Source organism: Pleurodeles waltl, chromosome 9 (assembly GCF_031143425.1).
Source record: "Pleurodeles waltl isolate 20211129_DDA chromosome 9, aPleWal1.hap1.20221129, whole genome shotgun sequence".
Lineage (NCBI taxonomy): Eukaryota > Metazoa > Chordata > Amphibia > Caudata > Salamandridae > Pleurodeles > Pleurodeles waltl.
In genome coordinates, this window is record NC_090448.1 from 867,193,856 (window position 1) to 867,213,873 (window position 20,018).

The following is a 20,018-nucleotide window of genomic DNA, read 5'->3' on the forward strand; positions in this document are numbered from 1 at the left end:
CAAGGAAAAGGTGAATGTCAAACAGGCATGTTCAAGGACTCTGATCAGAAACTGAACAGGAGGCACAGAAGACTTCTTCAATAAATTGGCAATGCAACTTCACCTAAAATCAAAGCTTGAGAAGGGGTACATGAGGTTTCTGGATAGGCCGAGAAAAAACACTCAAAAACAGGAACAGAAAGCGACTTAAGACATGCTTGAATTGGTGCTACTGTAAGCGGAGGAGACCAGCATCTACTACATCATCTGATTACTACACTGCATGCTATGCGAGAAAAACATCTTTTACTGGGAGCAAAGTCACAGAACTGGGAACCAAATGATGGAGGCACACCACCAAAGATAATTATCAAGAAAAAAAGTTATGTGATCATTCATCACAGAAGTTACAAACAAACTTCCAAAAAATAAAAAATCCCTCTCCTGCTCCAAAATAATAAAAAAAAAACATTCAAAAATCAATGAACTGATGTAGAAGCAGGGCTCAGATTTTCACTTTCCATACATCAATAGTCTATTGGAATTTGCAATTTTGTCACGCTTGTCACAGAATGACACCCTAGGCCGCAAAATACATCACAGTCATGCTGACAGTTAAGTCATTGCAATGCACTTGTTGACAGCGTGCGACTCAAAGGAATATATGTTAGAAGTGGGGTTTCTGGCTGTATAGGGTACGCATCTAAGCCAGGCAGAGCCCACCCACTCTAGTCAGGGTGAGAGAGCTACACACCCTACACCCTGCTCACCCCCTTGGTAGCTTGGCACGAGCAGTCAGGCTTATCCCAGAGGCAATGTGTAAAGCAATTGCACAAGACACACAACACACATGACACAATAAATACACAACAAAGGAAACACAAACCCCAGTTATATAAAAATAAACTGTACTGCATAAAACATCATTAGACCAAACACAATATGTATCAGTACTACCCTGCTACACAAGCAGTTGTCAGAGCATTACATAGGTTACTAGTACTCTGCAATAATAGCAGTAGACATGCAGACATATAGGTAACTGGTTATTCTGCAATGCAAGCAGTAGTCAGTTTGTCATTATCACCATAAGTGCACAGGTCATACATAATAAACATATCACCAGAGATTCAAAAAACACCATCATGAAGGCACATAGCATAAAAGCATTCCTATTAGGCACATGCCAGAATAAACATACCAGACAACATCATGATTGTACATAAGGGGAAACATTCCCATCTGGCACATGTCAGACACCCCAAAATGCACCTGCCATCATGAACATATTGTCAGGAATGCCAAAACATCATAAAAAATGCACCTGCACTTATATTACACGAGGGGCGGTAAACCACAGAATTACAAATGAAGCCCAGGAGCTCCTACTAGAGGGAATGCGGTACTCTGACGAACACGCTGGTTACCGAGGAGCTCATGTGCCCCTACTACAAGGAATGGAGTATCAGACAGATGGCTGGACAGGCACAGGACATCCTCGCTCATCCCGCCAGGATAGTGCCCCAGAGCCATGTTGCTCCCACCACGAGGGCTCACCCTCCTCCACAAGGTAACCTGCTGCACCCTAATGGTGGCAGCCTGTGAATCCATGGTGTGGCTGCTCCGGATTCTTGGCTCCTCCCCTAGAGGCCTGACCTGCTTAGGGCAGCGTGCTGGAGTGGTGCGGAGAGGGAGGTGTGGCTCCAGCTGGTTCCTCTCTTCCCCTGCACTCGGAGACCACTTGTCTCCTCACCGGACGGCCTCCTGGACGGTAAGGATTGCTTCTCTCCTGCCTGACCGCAGGCATCCCTCTCCTCTGTGGTTTCCGGATGCGGCGGTGTCTTCTCCGCAAAGCAGTTCTTGCTTCTTCCCTGGGGGCACCTCCAGACACGTGCTAGCCCACACTAGCTCCACAACTTCTTGGGGCCCATGACCACAAGGACCCAGGGGCGCTTGTCCTGCGCCCGGGAGCATACCAACTTCACATGCGGTTAAAATAAAAGCATTACTGTGCTGTTCCAGTGCTGTGGCCCACAGGGAGTAAAGCGCTCCCCTCATGCTCTTGGTGTCACTATAGCTTTCTTCACGTACTGATGGGAAAAAGGGACTAGATCGCTTTCCCCGAGCTCTGACACAGAAAAACAAAGAAGTAGGGGAATACTGAGGTTCATCTTCTGTGCCAAAGAAATCCAAACAGGGGTAAATGGGGGCACACCACCCATCACCTGGAGACAGTAATGGAGGCACAGGGCTGCAGGGCCCATGCAAGAGAGCCAACAGAAGGGGTCACAGACAGTGGCACTCCCTCTCAGTGACCTAGCAGATCACAGGTCAGCACAACAGCAGCAGTCCTAAGGTGATTCCTGGCGAGTCCTTTCAGCAGCATCCAGTGTCCAGTTCAGTAGTCCATTAGTGTCTCAAAATGTGGGGGGGAAACCCCTGTACTTCCACAGAAGAGGGGAGAATGGATTCCAACCAGTACTAACCGGTTCCAGGAATGTACCCTTTCTTCCTCAGCAATGACTCCAGACATCAGTGAAAGGGGGTGGGGGGCAAATGAGCGCTTTGTGTTAGGCCAGGGCAGAGCCTTCTCAAATGCAGGTGTGCCCCACCTCTCCCTCTCCCAGCCCAGGAAGACCATTAAATATGCAGATGCACTCTTGTGACACCTCCACCCTCCCTGTGTAGAGGCTGTCTGAAAGGTATGCACAAATCCCAGCTGTCACTCTGCCCCAGACATGGTTTGAAGGTAAGCTGCAAAATACCAGAGTTATAAGCATAGAGAAATGTCCACTTTCTAAAATGGTAATGAAAAATCCACCTACAACAATAAGAAGCATTTCTCACTACCATTACAACTGTACCAAAAATGCCTACGCTACCCCTCTTAATTAGACCATACCAGCTAGACATATGTTAGGCCATTCCCAATGCAGTCGTATGAGAGAGGGACTATTCACAGTAGTGAAGAACCAGCTAGGCTGTTTGTCACTCCCAGCACAGACCACACAACCAGGCACATTTCCTGCCTTTTACCCACACAGCACCGTGCCCATAGGGCTAGCTAGGGCCTGCCTTAGGGGTGACTCATATGTAGTAAAAGGGGATGTCCAGGCCTGGCAAGTAAATTTAGATGCCAGGTCCCTGTGGCAGTAACCTGTGCACGCAGGCCCTGCAGTAGCAGGCCTGAGACCGGTTTAAAGGCTACTTCTGTGGGTCACGCGAGCTGCGCTGCAGTCCCACTAGTAGCATTTAATTTACAGGCCCTAGGTATAGGAATACCACTGTACAAGGGACTTAAAGGTAAATTAAATGTTCCAGTTAGGTGTAAGCCAATCATAACAAATTTAAAAGGGAGAGCACATGCACTTTAGCACTTATCAGCCGTGATAAAGTTTTCAGATTCACAGAGCCATCAAAAAGAGGTCAGAAAAAATAGAGGAGGAAGGCAAAAAGTTTGGGGATGATCCTGTAAAAAGGGCCAAGTCCAACAATATAGTTGACTTTTTTCTGCTTTCCTCGCAAAGTATATTGTAACTTTCTTAGAATGCTAGTGGGAGGTTATCTGCACATGCCAAAAATCTAAACTTTGACTCAAGGTTATGCAGTTCCAAGACTTCAGGTTAGTTTCAACCCCACAGCTTGTACTAGATAATATTTTGGTAAACACAACAGAGTTTTCTGACTATGACCTTCAATATTTTCCCAGTCAACTTTTCCACTGAAGCATACATTCTCTGCCCCCTGTAACATCTGTGGTGGTGCCCTGGTTTTATGAACTGTAAAGGCTGGCTTTGGAGAAGGACAACCAAGATATTTTCAACATTTATTTGACCACCTCAACCCCCCCCTCCTCAGTTGTTGATAATGCAAGAAATTTTGAAGCGTCTAAGTGCATTTTCCAAATTAATTTATTATTCTAAGTCATTTGTAAATGTCTATGTGAAGAAACTTCTTCCACACCAATCAGACCTAGAAAAAGATTAAAACTTTGGGCCAAATACCACAATTTTTACCTGTATCCTTGTTATTCAAATTATTTAATTCACCATATTTATAAAATGCAGTTACTTTCCTTTGAAGTTCAAATTGGATCATGTCCATTATCACCAATGTATTTGCATAACCATGATGACCAGGAGGTGTGGTATACAAAGTGCAAATAGTGTGGGGGCTAAGATGCAACCCTGGTGTAGTTCATTCTTTATTAGACATTTTCACGACAGAGGACCACCTACATCTAACTTGACTCTGTTACCTCTTTCGTAATTCTTTTAATAATGATAATAATTCTTGGGGAATTTTTAAGTACTTTAATTTTCGCCGTAAAATCTCTTGATTAACTAAATAAATAGAATGCTATGTGAAAGTCTATGGAACAACTTACCCTAGGTTTCAATTGATCTCTTGGCTATCAGATGGCTGATTGCTCCCTTTTAAATCCCCATTGTTCAGTAAAAATTACCTCTTTACCCTTAATCCAAATCTTCAATGATTGGAGTATGACCTCTGCATATACTTTTTTAAGACATCTACTAAGCGAATAAGCTGATCATTTTTAGGTACCACGCGATCATCCAATTTGAAAATAGGCTTTCTAGCGTTCTGAAGCCTGTTCAGTTTTTGTGATGTATTGGAATTCCGGGGGAACTATACTAGCGCACCATCCTATATTAAATTTTAATATTATTGCAGGGAAATGATCTGGGCAGGCTACCCGCGACAGATTAAGATTAGGTATAACTTTATTTATAGAGTTTACAGTGAAGAGAGAAAATATTCCTTCATTGCATATATAGTGATCGGCTAGAGGATCGAAACATCAATTGGTGCAGAGGTCTTTCAAGTAAACTACCCTCTACTACTATTATCTGGCATTGTGCACCTGGACAGTCTTGATTCTCTGCCTGACCCAAGCTGAACGAATCCCAAAATGTTGTTATATACTTTGATGGAATTGCCAAGAAAATTAGCTCCCAATTGGAACTATAAAATTATGTCTTTTTCTCTCTTATGAAAGACCTATATTCCAATTTTGTTCCAGAATACACTTTATCAACTGATCAAGCCACACTGGTCACTTATTCTGTTTTAACCTGTGTATCTTATTTTTTAAGTCTTGATGCTGAACATCTAACTATACAGCATTATTTTTAAAATTCCTTGTCCTAGTCTTTGGTATGTGCTTGAACTTTTTCAGCTCGACTTCCATACAATTGATTACCTTCTTAATTATTCTGTTACACCAATCAATTATATCCATTTCATCCAATTCCACATTCTCTAAATCTGTGGTTCCCAATACTTGAGAAGGCAATGGTAATTGTTTGCCATCAGTAGGAGTTGTTAATTGCCTTGGGAATACCACGTGTAGAAGTATCATTTTTTTTCCAAAATATATATTTGCAAAGTTAGAGACGTTTTAAATTGGGATGCAACTGCCTTCTATGTGAGCTACTTGTAAGTCACTAATCAGTTCCATGTGCCATGCTTCAATAAAATATATTCTACCTAACACCTTTGTTTGTCCCACTCAAATGTTTGTGTTACAGCAACAACTGCTATCAAGCGACCATTCAAACACATCAATCCCCAATTATCTAAATATTTTTGCATTTCACAGAGTTGGGGCCTCATTACGACTTTGGCGGTCGGACGAGTCGACCATCAAAGCCCACGGGGAGGAGTCTACCATCATGCCTGTGGCCGCACCCAAGCTGTATTACGATGTTTCCACCGGGCTGGCTGGCGGAATCATCATATTACGATGTTTCTGCTGGACAACCTGGTGGAAACAGTGTGACGACATTGGCCTCAGCTCCCTTAAGAGAGCAGAGGCCAATGCCATTACACAACATCACCTTTGGAATGTGCATTCCTGCGGAGCAGACCATGCACATTCTGAGGGTGATGGCAGGGGGGCATGGGCAGTGCAGGGGGCCTCAGCACTGGCTTTCCACCAGCCTTTTCCTGGCAGGGACCCCGCCATGAAAAGGCTGGTGGAAAGAAGACTCGTGATCAGCACAGCAGCTGACCACGACTCTGACTGCCGCCACCCATTGGGAGCCATGATCCTGGCAGGAGCGTAATCTGGCACTCTGATTGCTGGGAGTGCGGCGGTCTCACTGCCTCCGCGGGTTTGGCCGTCCTCGGACCGCCAAACTCGTAATATGGCACTTAGATTTGACACATTTCAGAAATACAGCTACAAATATCTTATAAACTGACATTAAATCACACTGGCACAAGTCTTCCTGCATTGGACTCGGACGTAAATTGAAACCAACCATTAACACAATCAAAGTATTTGGAAACTGTACATTTATGACTCAGATCTTGAGGACTCTTATCATGTAACCTATCACCTAGTATTACATCTACTTTTGCCAAAATCAAATGATGCAGAATTATTATATAAATTGATTTTAAATGCCTGTATCCAGTCACAATTAGTATATACTTGCTTTATTCTTCTGGTTATATTTGTAGGTGTTAGGATTATTAAGTTGCCTGATGGACGCCCAGTACCTCGAGCTCTCGCCTGGGGATATATTTAGCCAAATTCTTCAAACATAGTTCTTTCCATACAACCATGTCTGCTGGAATCATTTCATTCCAATACTTCATTAGTACATTTTGAATTCATCATGCTACCCTACCCATTGATACTCCAGGAGAAAACACCAGGTTGTGGGAAAAAAGTATATCCTAATCAATATCGCTTATCTTAAACTGTTATTATTTTATCCTAATATAGTCTTTGCCTTCTTCCCAAGTAGAATTCTTAGAAGCAATACTGTTATCCATCTGTGTGTCTGGGTCTTGCATGTCTTCTTTATTTCTTGGTAGGGCTATTTTTATATTCCCTTTATTAAACCCAGTAGATCTCCATTGAAGCTTGATACTCCTAAAACCAGCTTATCTATTGAAAATTAGTTTGACATACAATTAATTGCTGCCTTAAGACCCCTTATTTATTGGGTCCGCCTTTGGACATCCGAATACTTGTCCCCCTACCAAACAGCTGTTGCTGAGCTTTTAGCGGATCGCAGTGGGTTAAAAGTTCCATGGCTTAAATACATAAGAGATATGTGCCAACTTATTAAAATGGGCGAGATGTGGTTAGACCCCCATAGCTTGACGAAGGACGCACGAATAAGGCAGTGTTACTGGGAGTTCATTTTGACCCAACTTTGGTCCAAAAACGACCATGGTAGTAGGACGTTACAGTTTTTAGACCAAAAGTGTAGCCCTAAATTTGAGGCTTTTATGGATAATATCAATCCCCCTTATGCCAAAACACTTTTTATTAAATTTAGGCTAGGGGTATTGCCTCTTAATACGTTTACCACAAGATAGTGCAGCGAGGTGCACAAATCGAGATTCTGCCACTTCTGTCCTGAGCAATCTGAGACATTGGCCCATTTTATGTTTTTTTGTCCGAGGTATCTTATGCCCAGGAAGAAGTGGATAATCCCCTTATGCAGATCAATGGGGATAGGGAACATAGTATATCCTTGCGAATCCTTTCTAGTGACACAAGTGATAAGGTGGTCTTTGCCGTTGCCAAGTACCTACAAAACGCTTGGGCCATAAGAACTAGAGAATACACTGCCGACTGATTGGATTGGCTATAATTACTCTAGGCCTTTGCTGACCATTATGGGCATGAAACTACGAAGGTTTGTTGTAAAGAAAAAGGAGATTTGATGTTAGTAGTTAGTTTTACATTGTTGCTATAACTGTGTGTATCAACAGCTTATTTTTGCACAATCTACCGTAGGAAGAAATAGACTATCTTAGGGAATCAATTTTAGGTAGGTTTTCAGATCTATAAAATTAGATAGTTGTCCGGTAATTGATCTAACATATGAGTTTTATATTTTAACTCAGTATAATTATTGTTCCTCTTTTTAATGTTTTATGTGGAAATTGTGCTTTTTATCATTTATAATCTCATTGCATGGTAATTGTATGTTATTTATTGGATACTTTTATGGCTTTTAGCCGAAATAAAGTTATTTATTTATTGAATTGCTCCATTCCTTGAAGTTTTCATTCTTGCTCAGCATTCCATATAGATTTTTTTTTTATAAAGGTCAGCAATATCTTTGTGACTTTCATTCTGTCTTTATCCTGTACTAAGCCTCCTTGTGTGTTTATCATTTGAGGTTATGGCTTTCAGGGAGTGAATGTTTTGAAATATCTGCAATACATGTGCTCAATTTGATGGCCTCCGTTTTTTTAACTATTTTTCCTGATCTAAACAGGTTGACTTGTACGAACAAGCAGTCATCACATTCTTTACTGTCTAGATTTGTTAACTTCATCTTTACCTTATTCATCTGTTTCATCTTGATTCCCTGTGGTTTACCTACTGAGACTATCTAACCTATTTCTTCCAGCAATTGCTGCTGTTCTTGGGACGATTCACCCTTTTGGAAACCTGTTCCATTGAGGAAGTCTGAGCTTCTCCCACTATAGCCTTGCTTCTTGATGGGCATTCCCTCATTTAGATAGTTTACCCCCTTAGATTGGTATATCTTTGAAGTACTGCTCCATTCTCAGAGGTGGGTACACTACTGACGTGTTAATTTTACCTGACTTTGTAGAGCCTTTCTAACTAGTCTTGAGTGCCTCGTTAGGGGAACATGATACCTCCTGTCACGGTGATTTCTCCTTTTAAGAAAAAGAGATCATAAAAATGGGAAAGAGCTTCGAATTGTGACAGGTAAAAGGGCACAGACTTATGCTTTAATGAAACTGGGTATAAATAGATTTTCTTAGGGAGAGTAAGGGCCTGATTATAAGTTCGGCGGACGGGATGACCTGTCCACCGAACTTCAGTTGGAGAGGATGCCACCATACTGGCTACTTGCCCGCTGGGCCCATTGTGACTTTCCCGCTGGGCTGACAGGTGGAAACCAAGGTTTCCACCCATCAGTCCAGCAGGAAAGTGGTGGCAGCATTGTCGCCGGCTCATAATCGGGCCGGCAGCAATGATGCCACATGTAGGGTGCACCAGCACAGCAAGTGTGGCGATCCGAGGACTGCCACACGCGTAATCAGGCCCTAAGTCACAAATTTGATGTTACACAATTCATCACAGTCCTGTGCGGAAGTTGGAATTTGATGGCTGTGCCCAAGACAATGTCACTAACATCAATTTTCACAACTTAAATGTTGCACTGCTGTTTCTGTTTTTTTTAATTTATGTATCAACATAGTGATGTACACTTATAAAAAAGGTAGTGCCAGGCAACACTGAGAGTAATGATTTACTGTAATTAACACTCTCTACGTCTGGTGCAATATAAGCACTTTACTGTGACGGGCCATTAATGCATGTTGATGTGTGGGGTGGTTATTTCCAGTTGCTTTGCAAGGGCCGTTATTGCTTGTGACTTTGTGGGGCTGTTAATTCACATATACTGCCTGAGCCCTTTAATGGCTCTAATACCTGTGGCCACTGAAATGTTTTTATCTGAAGCCAGCCATATATTTCCTGCGTAGACCAATCATTCTTCTGTCTTTCAAACTTGATGCATGCTTTTGCCTTACCATTAATAACATTGAGTGCATTACCACATCACTGCCTTCCCAAGTTGATGTTCAATACTATCTACAGTCATGGATACATACGATGTTTTTGCCCATTGATCGATATTGCTGTGGCAATAGCTGCTCATTACTATTTGTGTCTATGATGCATATTACTAGTAGCAGTCATCAATTTAGTTCTGGTTGGGGACCATAATGCGTACATTTGTTGGGGCCCTTGATGCACTTAATGTGTGGAGCCAATAATGTACATAGAATCTTAGGTCACGGATATATATACCATTGGATTCTCTTGACACATATGTTAATTATTGCTGTTTCTGGCATAGATAATATTCCCGCAAAGAGGTGAAATCTTGGTGAGTATTTTCAGTAGTGTGTACGTACTGCTTAATCACTGGCCCATCTCTCACAGATCTGAGCAAGAGGAGGTCTCTCTATCTCAGAAGAGAGAGCAGTGTAAGTGAACAGACGCAAAATGTTTATGCAACTCTACATGCTGAGCAAACCCTTTCTTTTACAACCAAGAAGTTAGATATTTGGTGATACCTTGCATTTGTAAATACTTTAGTTTTTTGAAAAATATTATTTGCAGGCGAGGAGGAGGATCGTTGTGCTCCAGTGAAGCAGAAAATACCCGAACGATGCAAATATTGGCCAGCCTGTAAAAATGGAGATACATGTGTGTATCATCATCCCACTGCTCCCTGCAAGTACGTTCAGGATTATTCATAAAAACTCTAATTTGTAATCATCATTTTGATCCTTCTGCCGTACAAGGGTAAGAAAGCCTAGATTGTATACATAAAGGCTACTTAGCGGATTCATGTGTCTGTTTTGCTTAACCAGGCTGCTCTCCAGTTGTGTTTTCGAGTTAATATTTTATAACTATTTTGCATAACACAACATATATCATATATTTACATTTGCCCACATATGACTGTGATAAAAAACATGACCATATGGAATGAACAATCCCTTTACAACAACTCTGCCCTCTCTTCCTAGCTTGAATTTTACTGTGATCATTTTAGTGATTACAGCTGAGAATGAATAATAATTCAAATACGAATTCATCATTGGTTTAATAGTTTGAAAATTACTTTCGGCAAAGACGAGAGTTTTTTCTTACATCCACACCCAGGTTGGCATTTTTCTTAGCCATACTTTCATTAAAATGTAAAAGTTTGAAAGCATAGTAAAAAGAGGAGATTTGAGTTTTTGTGTCCTCACTTACCCCCAGCTTATTGTGGATAGAGATTAGGGGTGGGCATTTTCCTTACATCGAACTTTCCTTGAAGGGAAGAGCTAGCAAAATACATAAAACACACAAGAACTTCAAAACAAAATCATGATTCGGTTATCCTCTTCTATTACTGCAAAATTACTGTAAACAAAACCATTATGTGCATGCAGTACCTGTAAATATTAAATATGGCCACTATTTGGTGTGCTCTACACATGCAAAGACAGGCGTGCTCACTCGAGTGGAACAAGAGGCACTGAAAGGCTGCTCTTCACCATGGCTTGTTTGCCATAGGCAGGACAATCTCCCGTTCTGGTGCCTTTTACCAGAAAACTCTGAAGTGTTAATGTATTTGTTACCAAAGGACTTTAACAATTAACAAAAATGTATGCCTATTGATAGTTTGCTTGGTCTCTCTGGAATACCAGATCCTACTAACTTGGAATAAACAAGTAATCTAATGTTCCACGTCTGAAATACTGTTCACTTGCAGGGACCTTATTTCTTTCCTCTGGCGTAATTCTGGTTGGAGAGAAATAACAATTAATACTCTCTTATTTCCCTGCTAGGTAGGAGAACTGGTAGATGTGACAGAATTCCTGCTTCATAGACATTTCTGCTGGATGGTCAAATGGAACAAAATTGCTGGATAGAGAGGGGCCAAAAGGTCTCCTTCCATAGACATAGATGCACAGCCCCTCTGAAGCCTGGGGGCAGTGGGTATTCTTTGCAATTCTTCTGCATATGCTGTAGGGTCTCCACGAGAACAATAGAGGTGGTCCATCTTAGACCCCAAGAGAAGACCAGTAGGTCAGATACCCTGGCGGTGTATTCTGTCAAAGCTTGCAAGTAATGTTTAATTTTCATTCATTGTAGCAGTGCTAGATCAAGGCCTGATATTTAATGGAATGCCCACACAAATAGGCCTCATTCACTTGTTCATTCCCTGGCTTGTGGACATGGGTGAATGCTCTTGCCACCAGGGGATTCCTACTAGTGGGAGGCACTACTCATTAAAGAAGACCTTCTCTGGGGTGGAAGCTCAGTCCCCTTACATAATGACCGCTTAGGTTTAAGAGCCACAAGACGTGAAGTCTGCATAGGTCTGTGACTCAAGGAACATCTTTTTAAATGAATCAATCTCAAGTGAATATTATGTTAAAATATGCTTTGCAGAAGGATTGCTGGATACCTGTTTAAAGAAAAAAAAAATACGACAGAGAGGGGCAGGAGAGCAACAGAGGAGCAGGCTGAGTGCAGGCAGATGGAAAACACCGAAGCAGCTTAGCGGCGAGTAGTAAGAGGAACAACAAAGGAGTAGGGGGTTTAAAAATTAGACAAACAAGTTGGGAGAGGCAGGGACACTATGGAATAGCTCTAAGAGGAGGTGAAATAAACATTAGAGACTGAGAAGAGGAGTTGAGAGTGGGGAAGCACGAGTGAAACAGGAAGAAAACCCGAAGGGACTTCTTGCCAAAGGAAGAAAATGGCAGCAATGTCTGCAATGCCCAATAATTAGTCACCTGGAAAAGATGGCTTGGTAGGATCCTTCGGGTCTCTGGAAGCACCGGCCATGTTGGATGGTCATTTTACAAACAACAGGGAGCAGTAGAGTGTATCCCTACTTTGGCTGCGGGGGGGACTAGTGAGTGTGCTGCTTAAAAGGGAGCACTAGAGTGGGTCCCCGCTTCGGCCCCATAGGGTCTGGTGAGTGCTGTGTTCAAAGCACACAGAGGTACTGACAAGAAGTTCCAGCAAAGCGTAAGCGGATGACAACAGTATTTGGGCCCCGGAATACTGATAAGAAAAACACACGAGGAACAACAGGAAGTAGTATGCTACAGCGATAGAAGCGGAGGAAAAGTGGCTAGCATAGGAGCCAATGAAGAGCAAGGGCGGGATGTAAGCCCCTTTTAAAATTTATATTAACAATAGATATCACAAGCACAGCGCAAGCACTCTGCAGGCGAAACCTAAAAATAACACCATTATAAAGGGCATGCTCATGAAGTCCATTATTTAATAGGCTATCTATTTGCAGATGAGATACTAGGTGTCTTGACTGACCCAGGGTCATTTCAATTGGTGTTAATCATCAGCTAGAGAATTGTTTGGCAGTGGCAGGGTTCAAAATGAACTTTCATAAGCCTCAATCCATAGGAATAGCAGATGCCCAGAATGCTTTCCAGCCTCTGATCCACAGATAGGGGCTTGAGTATGTCCCTGCCTCGATTCAGTTCAGAGGGGGTCACAATTTCTATGGCGCTCTATATAGGATTAACACTCCCTAAATCCCCCCCACCCAACCCCCCACTGCTGGACACATACCTCAAGGGTCTTTAAAGGTGGGCCCCCAAATTTTACAGACGAGATTTCCAGACTCTGTTGTGGACTAATGGGGTTACTTTTATAAACAAAATAACTTTCTCGCTAGATTTCTAAATGTTGCCCAAACCTTCTCACTTCAGATCCCACAGAAAATCAAAAAATACAAACACATCTACTAAAACACATATAAGCTAGCAAACCACCCAGAGTAAACAGATCCACATATTTTCTGAAACCCTCAGAAGGAGGTCTAAACTTCCCATGAATAGCTAGATATTTCCTAGCTTCCCAAATTAGGCTAGGCCCAGATTGGATGATTATGAGCTGACGCAAATCTTGGTTCTGAAGGAAGAGTAATCTACAACTCAATCTAACATTTATTATGGTTGCCCACAAGACATTGAACACAGGTCTATACTCTACTATCAGCCACAAAATCCCTAGTAGATCATTGGGACCACATAATAGTAGTAGAGTAACAACCTTCCCTTCCCCAACAACACTATTACCTCTCAACCCTGACTTCCTTCTGTTACTGTGGCCATTGTTTTTTATCGCTCAATATTACTAAGCCAAAGAGATTAAAAGGAAAGAGCAAACTGTACCAAGCATTTCCATCCTCCCTTTAAAGACAACAACAATCACAAATAAAAACTATACTAGGAAGGAACGGGGGATAGATGCATGCTTGATGGAAGATTTGACTCCAGCTGAATTGCAAGCTTGCCCTACCAAAGGCCTCACCAAACTGTACACTGCTTTGGCGGGCCTACCTGGTGAGACTTGTCATAAATACATGGCTAGGTGGAGAAATAACTCAAGGAAGATATCCGTCTACACAAGGCATAGAGAAAATGCTTTCAAGATATTAACACATTAGCAGTTGACACCCACTGGACTCACATCCACGGTGGGCTCCTATGACTTACGTTGGAGACAGTGCCAAATGCAGGGCACTATGCTACGTTTGTGGTTCACCTGTCCAAGATAAAACCCTACTGGCTACATTTATCAACCTTTTAAAATCTGTCATGAAAGTGGCTCTCACTATGGACCCAGTGGTAGTTCTACTGAATCATCCTGTTTAAAAGAGCACATATCCTCAATTTAGTCCAATGTGGAAGCTAATCTCACTCTTTCTACTAGCAGTCCTTCTAGCCCTAGTTGAGCATAGGAAGCAGATGTTGGCCCTCATTGTAGACTGGTATTTGGCGGTCTAAGGTCTGGCACATATACGCCATGGAGAAGCTGACAGCTATCCTGTCAGATAGAATGCTCTGCTTTGAAAGAATCCAGACGCCATTCAAGAAATTCATATGATGGCAAGTGGACGGAGGAGGAAAGGCCATGCTTCACTAATTCTAAATATCCACTTCCATGTGGTGCCAACAGCTCCTTAAAGATCTACATATCAGCTCTATTTGGGAGTCCTCCGTTATCGTCTACACCCAGATTTCCATAAACATTCAACAAGCTCTGTCTTCTATGCCTCCTCTTTTCGTTATACAGCAATAGAACATAGAATAGTTGTTCTTTGCTTTGACACATGTATTAAGAAAATCTTGGGATGAATTTTGACCATACCTACCCAGCCTAGCCGATATTTTGTCTATCTTTGTTAAGCTTTTCTCCTCAAGTGAAATACATATTTGGGTAGTGGTTCTGAAGAGGACCCATGTTACTTTGTCCTCTCCAAGCTTAAAACCCCAGAGGGGAGCCAGAGGCCTTCACCTGGACCAGATGGAAGTACCCTAGAATTTAGAGCTGAGCTGCAGGAACTGATTGACGGTGCCTCTGAAAGGCACCTTTGATTTTCAGATGGCAGCAAGAGAGGCCCACAAAGTGGCCTTCCCTGACTCTGATGCAGGATGCTGCTGCTGGGAAGAAAACCGCTCCAGATGCGGGCGGAGAGGCAAAGCTGCACATTATGAATTGCGCAAGGGCCAGAGTGCACCGGAGTGGGCCTCCCTACCCCAAGACTTGGACAGGGAGGGTTGCTATTGTCATCGGAGTCTGCTGGAACAATAATCGCTGTATTATGGACTTGAGGAGGGATGCAGTCCACCTCGTAGCACCTATACCAGGTCTCTGAACTCTGAAAGGAGGAGGCTGTTGGTCCCAAGACGTGTTTGTGGAGAGCTTTGTCAGGTTATTGATCCTTGGGATAGGTCTGTTCACTTATGCAGCTAAAGAATGTCACAAAGCTGTAGGATAACTGATTTGATGGGGAGCCCTTGTGAGGAGTGCCGGAGAGTGCAGTGACCGCCAATGAGCAGTGAACCGATCACCCCTTGTATGTTGGCCCATACGAGACCTGTAGTGCTACACCTGCTGTGACTGATTGGCCTGCTATTTGGTATTCATACTGTGGTGCATCCATTGCTTTCTTCCTCCAGACACCATTGATATAAGCTTGTTGCTTAAGGCCTGAGTGGAACATTTATACTTAGCAACAACTGAAGGGGACCACAAAAGGGGCGAAAAAGATGTGAGACTAGAGGATCTGAAAAAAAAGATGCAAATGGCTTACTGACAAAGGTGAAGACGGTGACAACTGCTCTTGACTAAACAATATGAGTAGTTTAAATCAGTCTGCAAATCTTTCATTTGAATTAGACCACACCCACAGAGTATTCAGCTCATATCATCCCTGAATAAAATAACTCCTGATGTTCTGACTAGAGTCACAACAGTGACGGATTTCCCGTCTGCCAAAATCTAAGTCCTATCGGATATAATGGAATTTAGATTTTGGTGGATGGGAAATCCATCCTCGTTGTGACAGAGTAACCCATCCACCAATATCTAAATCGGGCCCTAAGGGAGTTGCAATCCATATATGGTCTCCCTCACTTTTTTGTGTGAACTTGATTCCAAGGGATAGTGAAAATAGAATAATACCGATTAATGGAATAAAATATAGACAAAGCTGTGACAATAGTGTTGGTTTTCGGGCCAAATAAAAGTAAAGAGCAGTTTTATTCTTGGCTCTTCCTCTATATGCCCTTTATTCACTCAACAATTTGATAGTTGGGGGTGACTTTAATGTAGCTCTGGAACCTAGTTTAGATAGGTCACATCTATTCTGGCAGAACTCCCCTCCCCTCAATTGGTCATGGGTCTTGATGACCTGGATGTCACAACAGATGGGAGAATGGGAGTTCACATTTCACTCTAACATTCATAGATCAAACTCACAAATCGACTACATTTTTGTCTCCCTGTGTGTATATTCTTGGGTTGGAACTTCTGTAATGGGTACACAGGTCTTCTCCGACTGCGTAATAGTGACAGTAGCTATACTTGTTTCCTCTCCGGAGGTGTCACTACACAGGACTTGGAAAACGAACAAGGATTGCTTTGGGCCCTTGTCCTTAAAAGGAATATAAAACAAGTTGTTGAAAGAGAATGAAATAGAGGGGGTGTCATGGGCCATGATATGGGACGCCACCAATGTGAGAGTTTGGGCAGACTCATCAACTACACCACAACTTTCTGATGTATGGTCAGGGCCCGATTTATAGAGCTCAAGGCGAAAATCATCCCGAACAGGAGTTAAAAAAGAAAAAATAAACAGGAAAAACAAAAAACCTTTAAGTAGAGCCAGAAATTGGTATTGACAAAATATGCAGCCTACAAATTGCTGGGAGCTAAGAAATAATATTATGAGAAAGGGGTCAGAGCAGATAGGCTGTTAGTCCATAAAATCCATCTGCACAGATATAGGTATTATATACTTACGATAGCGGACGAGGAGGGGCAGCTACACACAACACACCTGGGATTCTTTTAGAGACATTTGTACACTGTTATACAGTTCTTTATGGGAGAGAGCATTGTAGCATTCAATTACAGGTTGACTACTTGGCAAGAGTTTTCTTTCCTGAGATAGACTCAGATATAATAAAGACGTTGAAAAACCTAATAACACTAGAAGTGGTGGCAGAGGCCATTAAAACACTGACAATAATGTCCCAGGACCTGATAGGTAACTTTTTCCTATATGGGTGTTTCAGTATGCCACACACCTTGTTTAAGATCTGCGACTTTTCTTGACGCAGAGGAAGTAATTTCATCAATGATGGACTCTTCTTATCCTAAGTGCAAAATTGGGAAAAGACCCCCAGGCGTGTGGGTCCAATGCCTAATTTAGCCCTCCTAAATAGTGACGTGAAAATCTTTTCTAAGATTTTGACCACTATGCTGAAGGGAGTATGGTCCAGTTTAGTGTCTTCTTCTCAGTCAGCGTTCATCAAACGCAGGCATATAAGAGGACAACATCAGGTTGGCTCTTAACATAGTTGACAAGGTATCATTCATGAGAACCAAGGTCACCCTTCTCTTGGTAAATGTGGAGAATGCAGTTGACTAGGCATTTCTAACCAAAACACTCAATAGAACGAATTTAGGGTCCTGAATTACATTTTAATTCTGGCAAGTCGCTGGAAGTACGTTATCCTCCTCCTCAAGAGTCTGTCTTCCAAGATCCTCCTGTTAGTCCTGCTTCTGTTCCTCCTCCCCATCCAACTCTTCCTCCTCATCACCTGTTGGGGTCTGGTGGGCCTCTGCCCATTTCCTCTATGCCTTTTGGAGATCTGCCTTTTTAGGCAGCCCCCTCTCCTGAGCTGGGCCACAGTGTAGCTCTTCAGGTTGGCCAGCTCAAACTCCATCATTGCAGGTGTGGTCACCAGACACAACAGCCATGTAGAGAGAGTATAACTATGGAAAAATCAAAAAGATCTATCAGGGAGAAATTACTTGAATTGGTTTTAGATATAGGATGGTAGTGTACACCAAATCACAGTATGACGCTGCACAAATGCAAGTCTTATCCTTTTTCTCTGATCACCATTGTGAGAAATTGGTTTGTTGGTTGACTGGTGTGTGAGCCTCGGTAAAGCAGTAACCACAATTCTTTTCAGGGTAAGGCACAGGAAACCACAAAATAACCTGTTCTTAACCTCTAGTATTTTGGCACAGAGCAGGTGTTCAAAGTATTTTCGCAACACTTCAAACGGTAAAATAGTGAAAACACCACACAAAGAGGACCCCACACCAGGTTAGAAAAGTAGAACTTAATTTAATTAAAGAAACAAGACCAAAACGACAAAAATACAATAAATAGAACTTGAGTGACAAATTTGAAAGAATAAACTGTAAAATAGCACTTGGAAGACAAAAGTGCCAACTGGGAATAGCTGGTTGCGCTGGACCAGGAAAAAGTCAAAAGTTCAGGCCAACCGCGATGGAATGTGGGCCGACTGCAGGGACCCAGTTGGACCTGCTGAACCAAAGTACCTTAAATCCTAGTTGTGGAGTGATATGTCCGTTACGAACCACAAAGTAGAGGGGACAGGTGGATTTCCTCCACACAACAGCAGCGATGCGCCGATGTGATGAGGGAGCGGTGCATATTCCTGATGTCTCAGTGTCGAGGAGCCAGGCGCCAGGCTTGCAATGCAGAGACCAATGTCGAGGGTGCTTTATACAGTCCAGGCGATTTGTCGGTTCCGATAAGCGCAGGGTTTGCGATGCAGAGTTTAATTGTCAAGGCTGCCGTTGATGGAGATCCGAGGACTTTGCACCGAGAAAAGCATTGTTGTGCTGGTTTGGAAGACAATGTGCTAGTTTCAAGATGTGAGCAGAAACAGGCAGCAGACACCAAGCGGCTAAAGTAAAAGTAAGAAAATTACATCTTTCTAAAAGTGTCATTTTACGAATTTCAGTTTAAAATCAGACTTCACCATAAGTTAGGATTTTAAACTGTGATTCCAGAGACACCAAACTCTAAAAGTCTATCACTTCCATTTTGTGAATTACACTTGTAAGATGTAATCAGGTAATCCCAATGTTAAACTATGCGAGAGATAGGTCTTGAAGTGGTGAAAAACAATTTTACGAGTTTTTCACCACACGGGCATATAAAACTTATAAGTACATGTCCAACCGTTTAAAATACACTGCACCATGTTCTTGGGGCTGCATAGGGCCTACCTTAGGGGTGGTGTATGTGTATTAAAAAATGAAGGTTTGGACCTTACAAAAGTATTACTTTGCCAGGCCAGGCCTGACCAAACCGTTAGTCAGATCCAAAATGGCAGTTTAAAACTACACACACAGGCTCTGCAGTGGCAGGCCTGAGACATGTTTAAAGAGCTGCTTAAGTGCTTGGTACAGTCAGTGCTACAGGCTCAGTAATAGCATTTAATTTACAGGCCCTGGGCACATATAGTGCACTTTACTAGGGACTTGAAAGTAAATTAAACATGCTAATTGGGTATATGCCAATGTTACCATGTTATAAGAGAGAGCACATGCACTCTAGCACTGTTAGCAATGGTAAAGTGCCCAGAGTCCTAAAGCCAACAAAAACGAATTCAGCAAAAAGGGGATGAAGAAGGCAAAATATTTGGGGATGGCCATGCAGAAAGGGCTATTTCCAACAACTGCTCAAAATCCACATCAAAATGAATGGGGTGCAGCAGATCGAAGAGCAGGGCAGCCTGTGTCCATGCTGGTCCTCACAAATCCTCAGTGACCCACCTGTCCTCACAATTACTGTGTTGTCCAGCGGACAACATGTTGTTTTTGAGAAGCACATGCAGGGGGAATACAGTGGTGAAAAGTAAAGGTGGAAGCGTTAGTAAAGACAGCTCTTTTATAATTTTATATCCTAAACCTGGGCATCAGTCCTTAGAGCCCGAATGGTGACTGCTATTTGCTCTTTGCATCTTCAGGATATTTTGGTAGTCATTATCAGAGGAAGTATGGTACGGCATAGTCATGCAGTTAACACTCTGATTCCCCCTTCGTCCCACTTTCCTCCCTGACCTCTCAACTAATGTATATTGTCTATTTATAGTGACCTGCTGTTTGTAGCACTCAATAACTAAATACGTTTGGC

At 42.5% G+C, this 20,018-nt stretch overlaps 1 protein-coding gene across 7 annotated transcripts in view; it reads left to right on the forward strand.

Moving 5' to 3' along the window:
• The window catches only part of ZC3H14 (zinc finger CCCH-type containing 14), a 223,213-nt gene that overhangs the window by 189,853 nt on the left and 13,342 nt on the right, over positions 1-20,018 (forward strand). For all 7 annotated transcript variants that reach the window (XM_069208142.1, XM_069208145.1, XM_069208146.1 and 4 more), the window contains one exon: positions 10,136-10,253. In XM_069208142.1, coding sequence (XP_069064243.1) covers positions 10,136-10,253 — 118 coding nt within the window. The remainder of the gene's footprint in view (positions 1-10,135; positions 10,254-20,018) is intronic.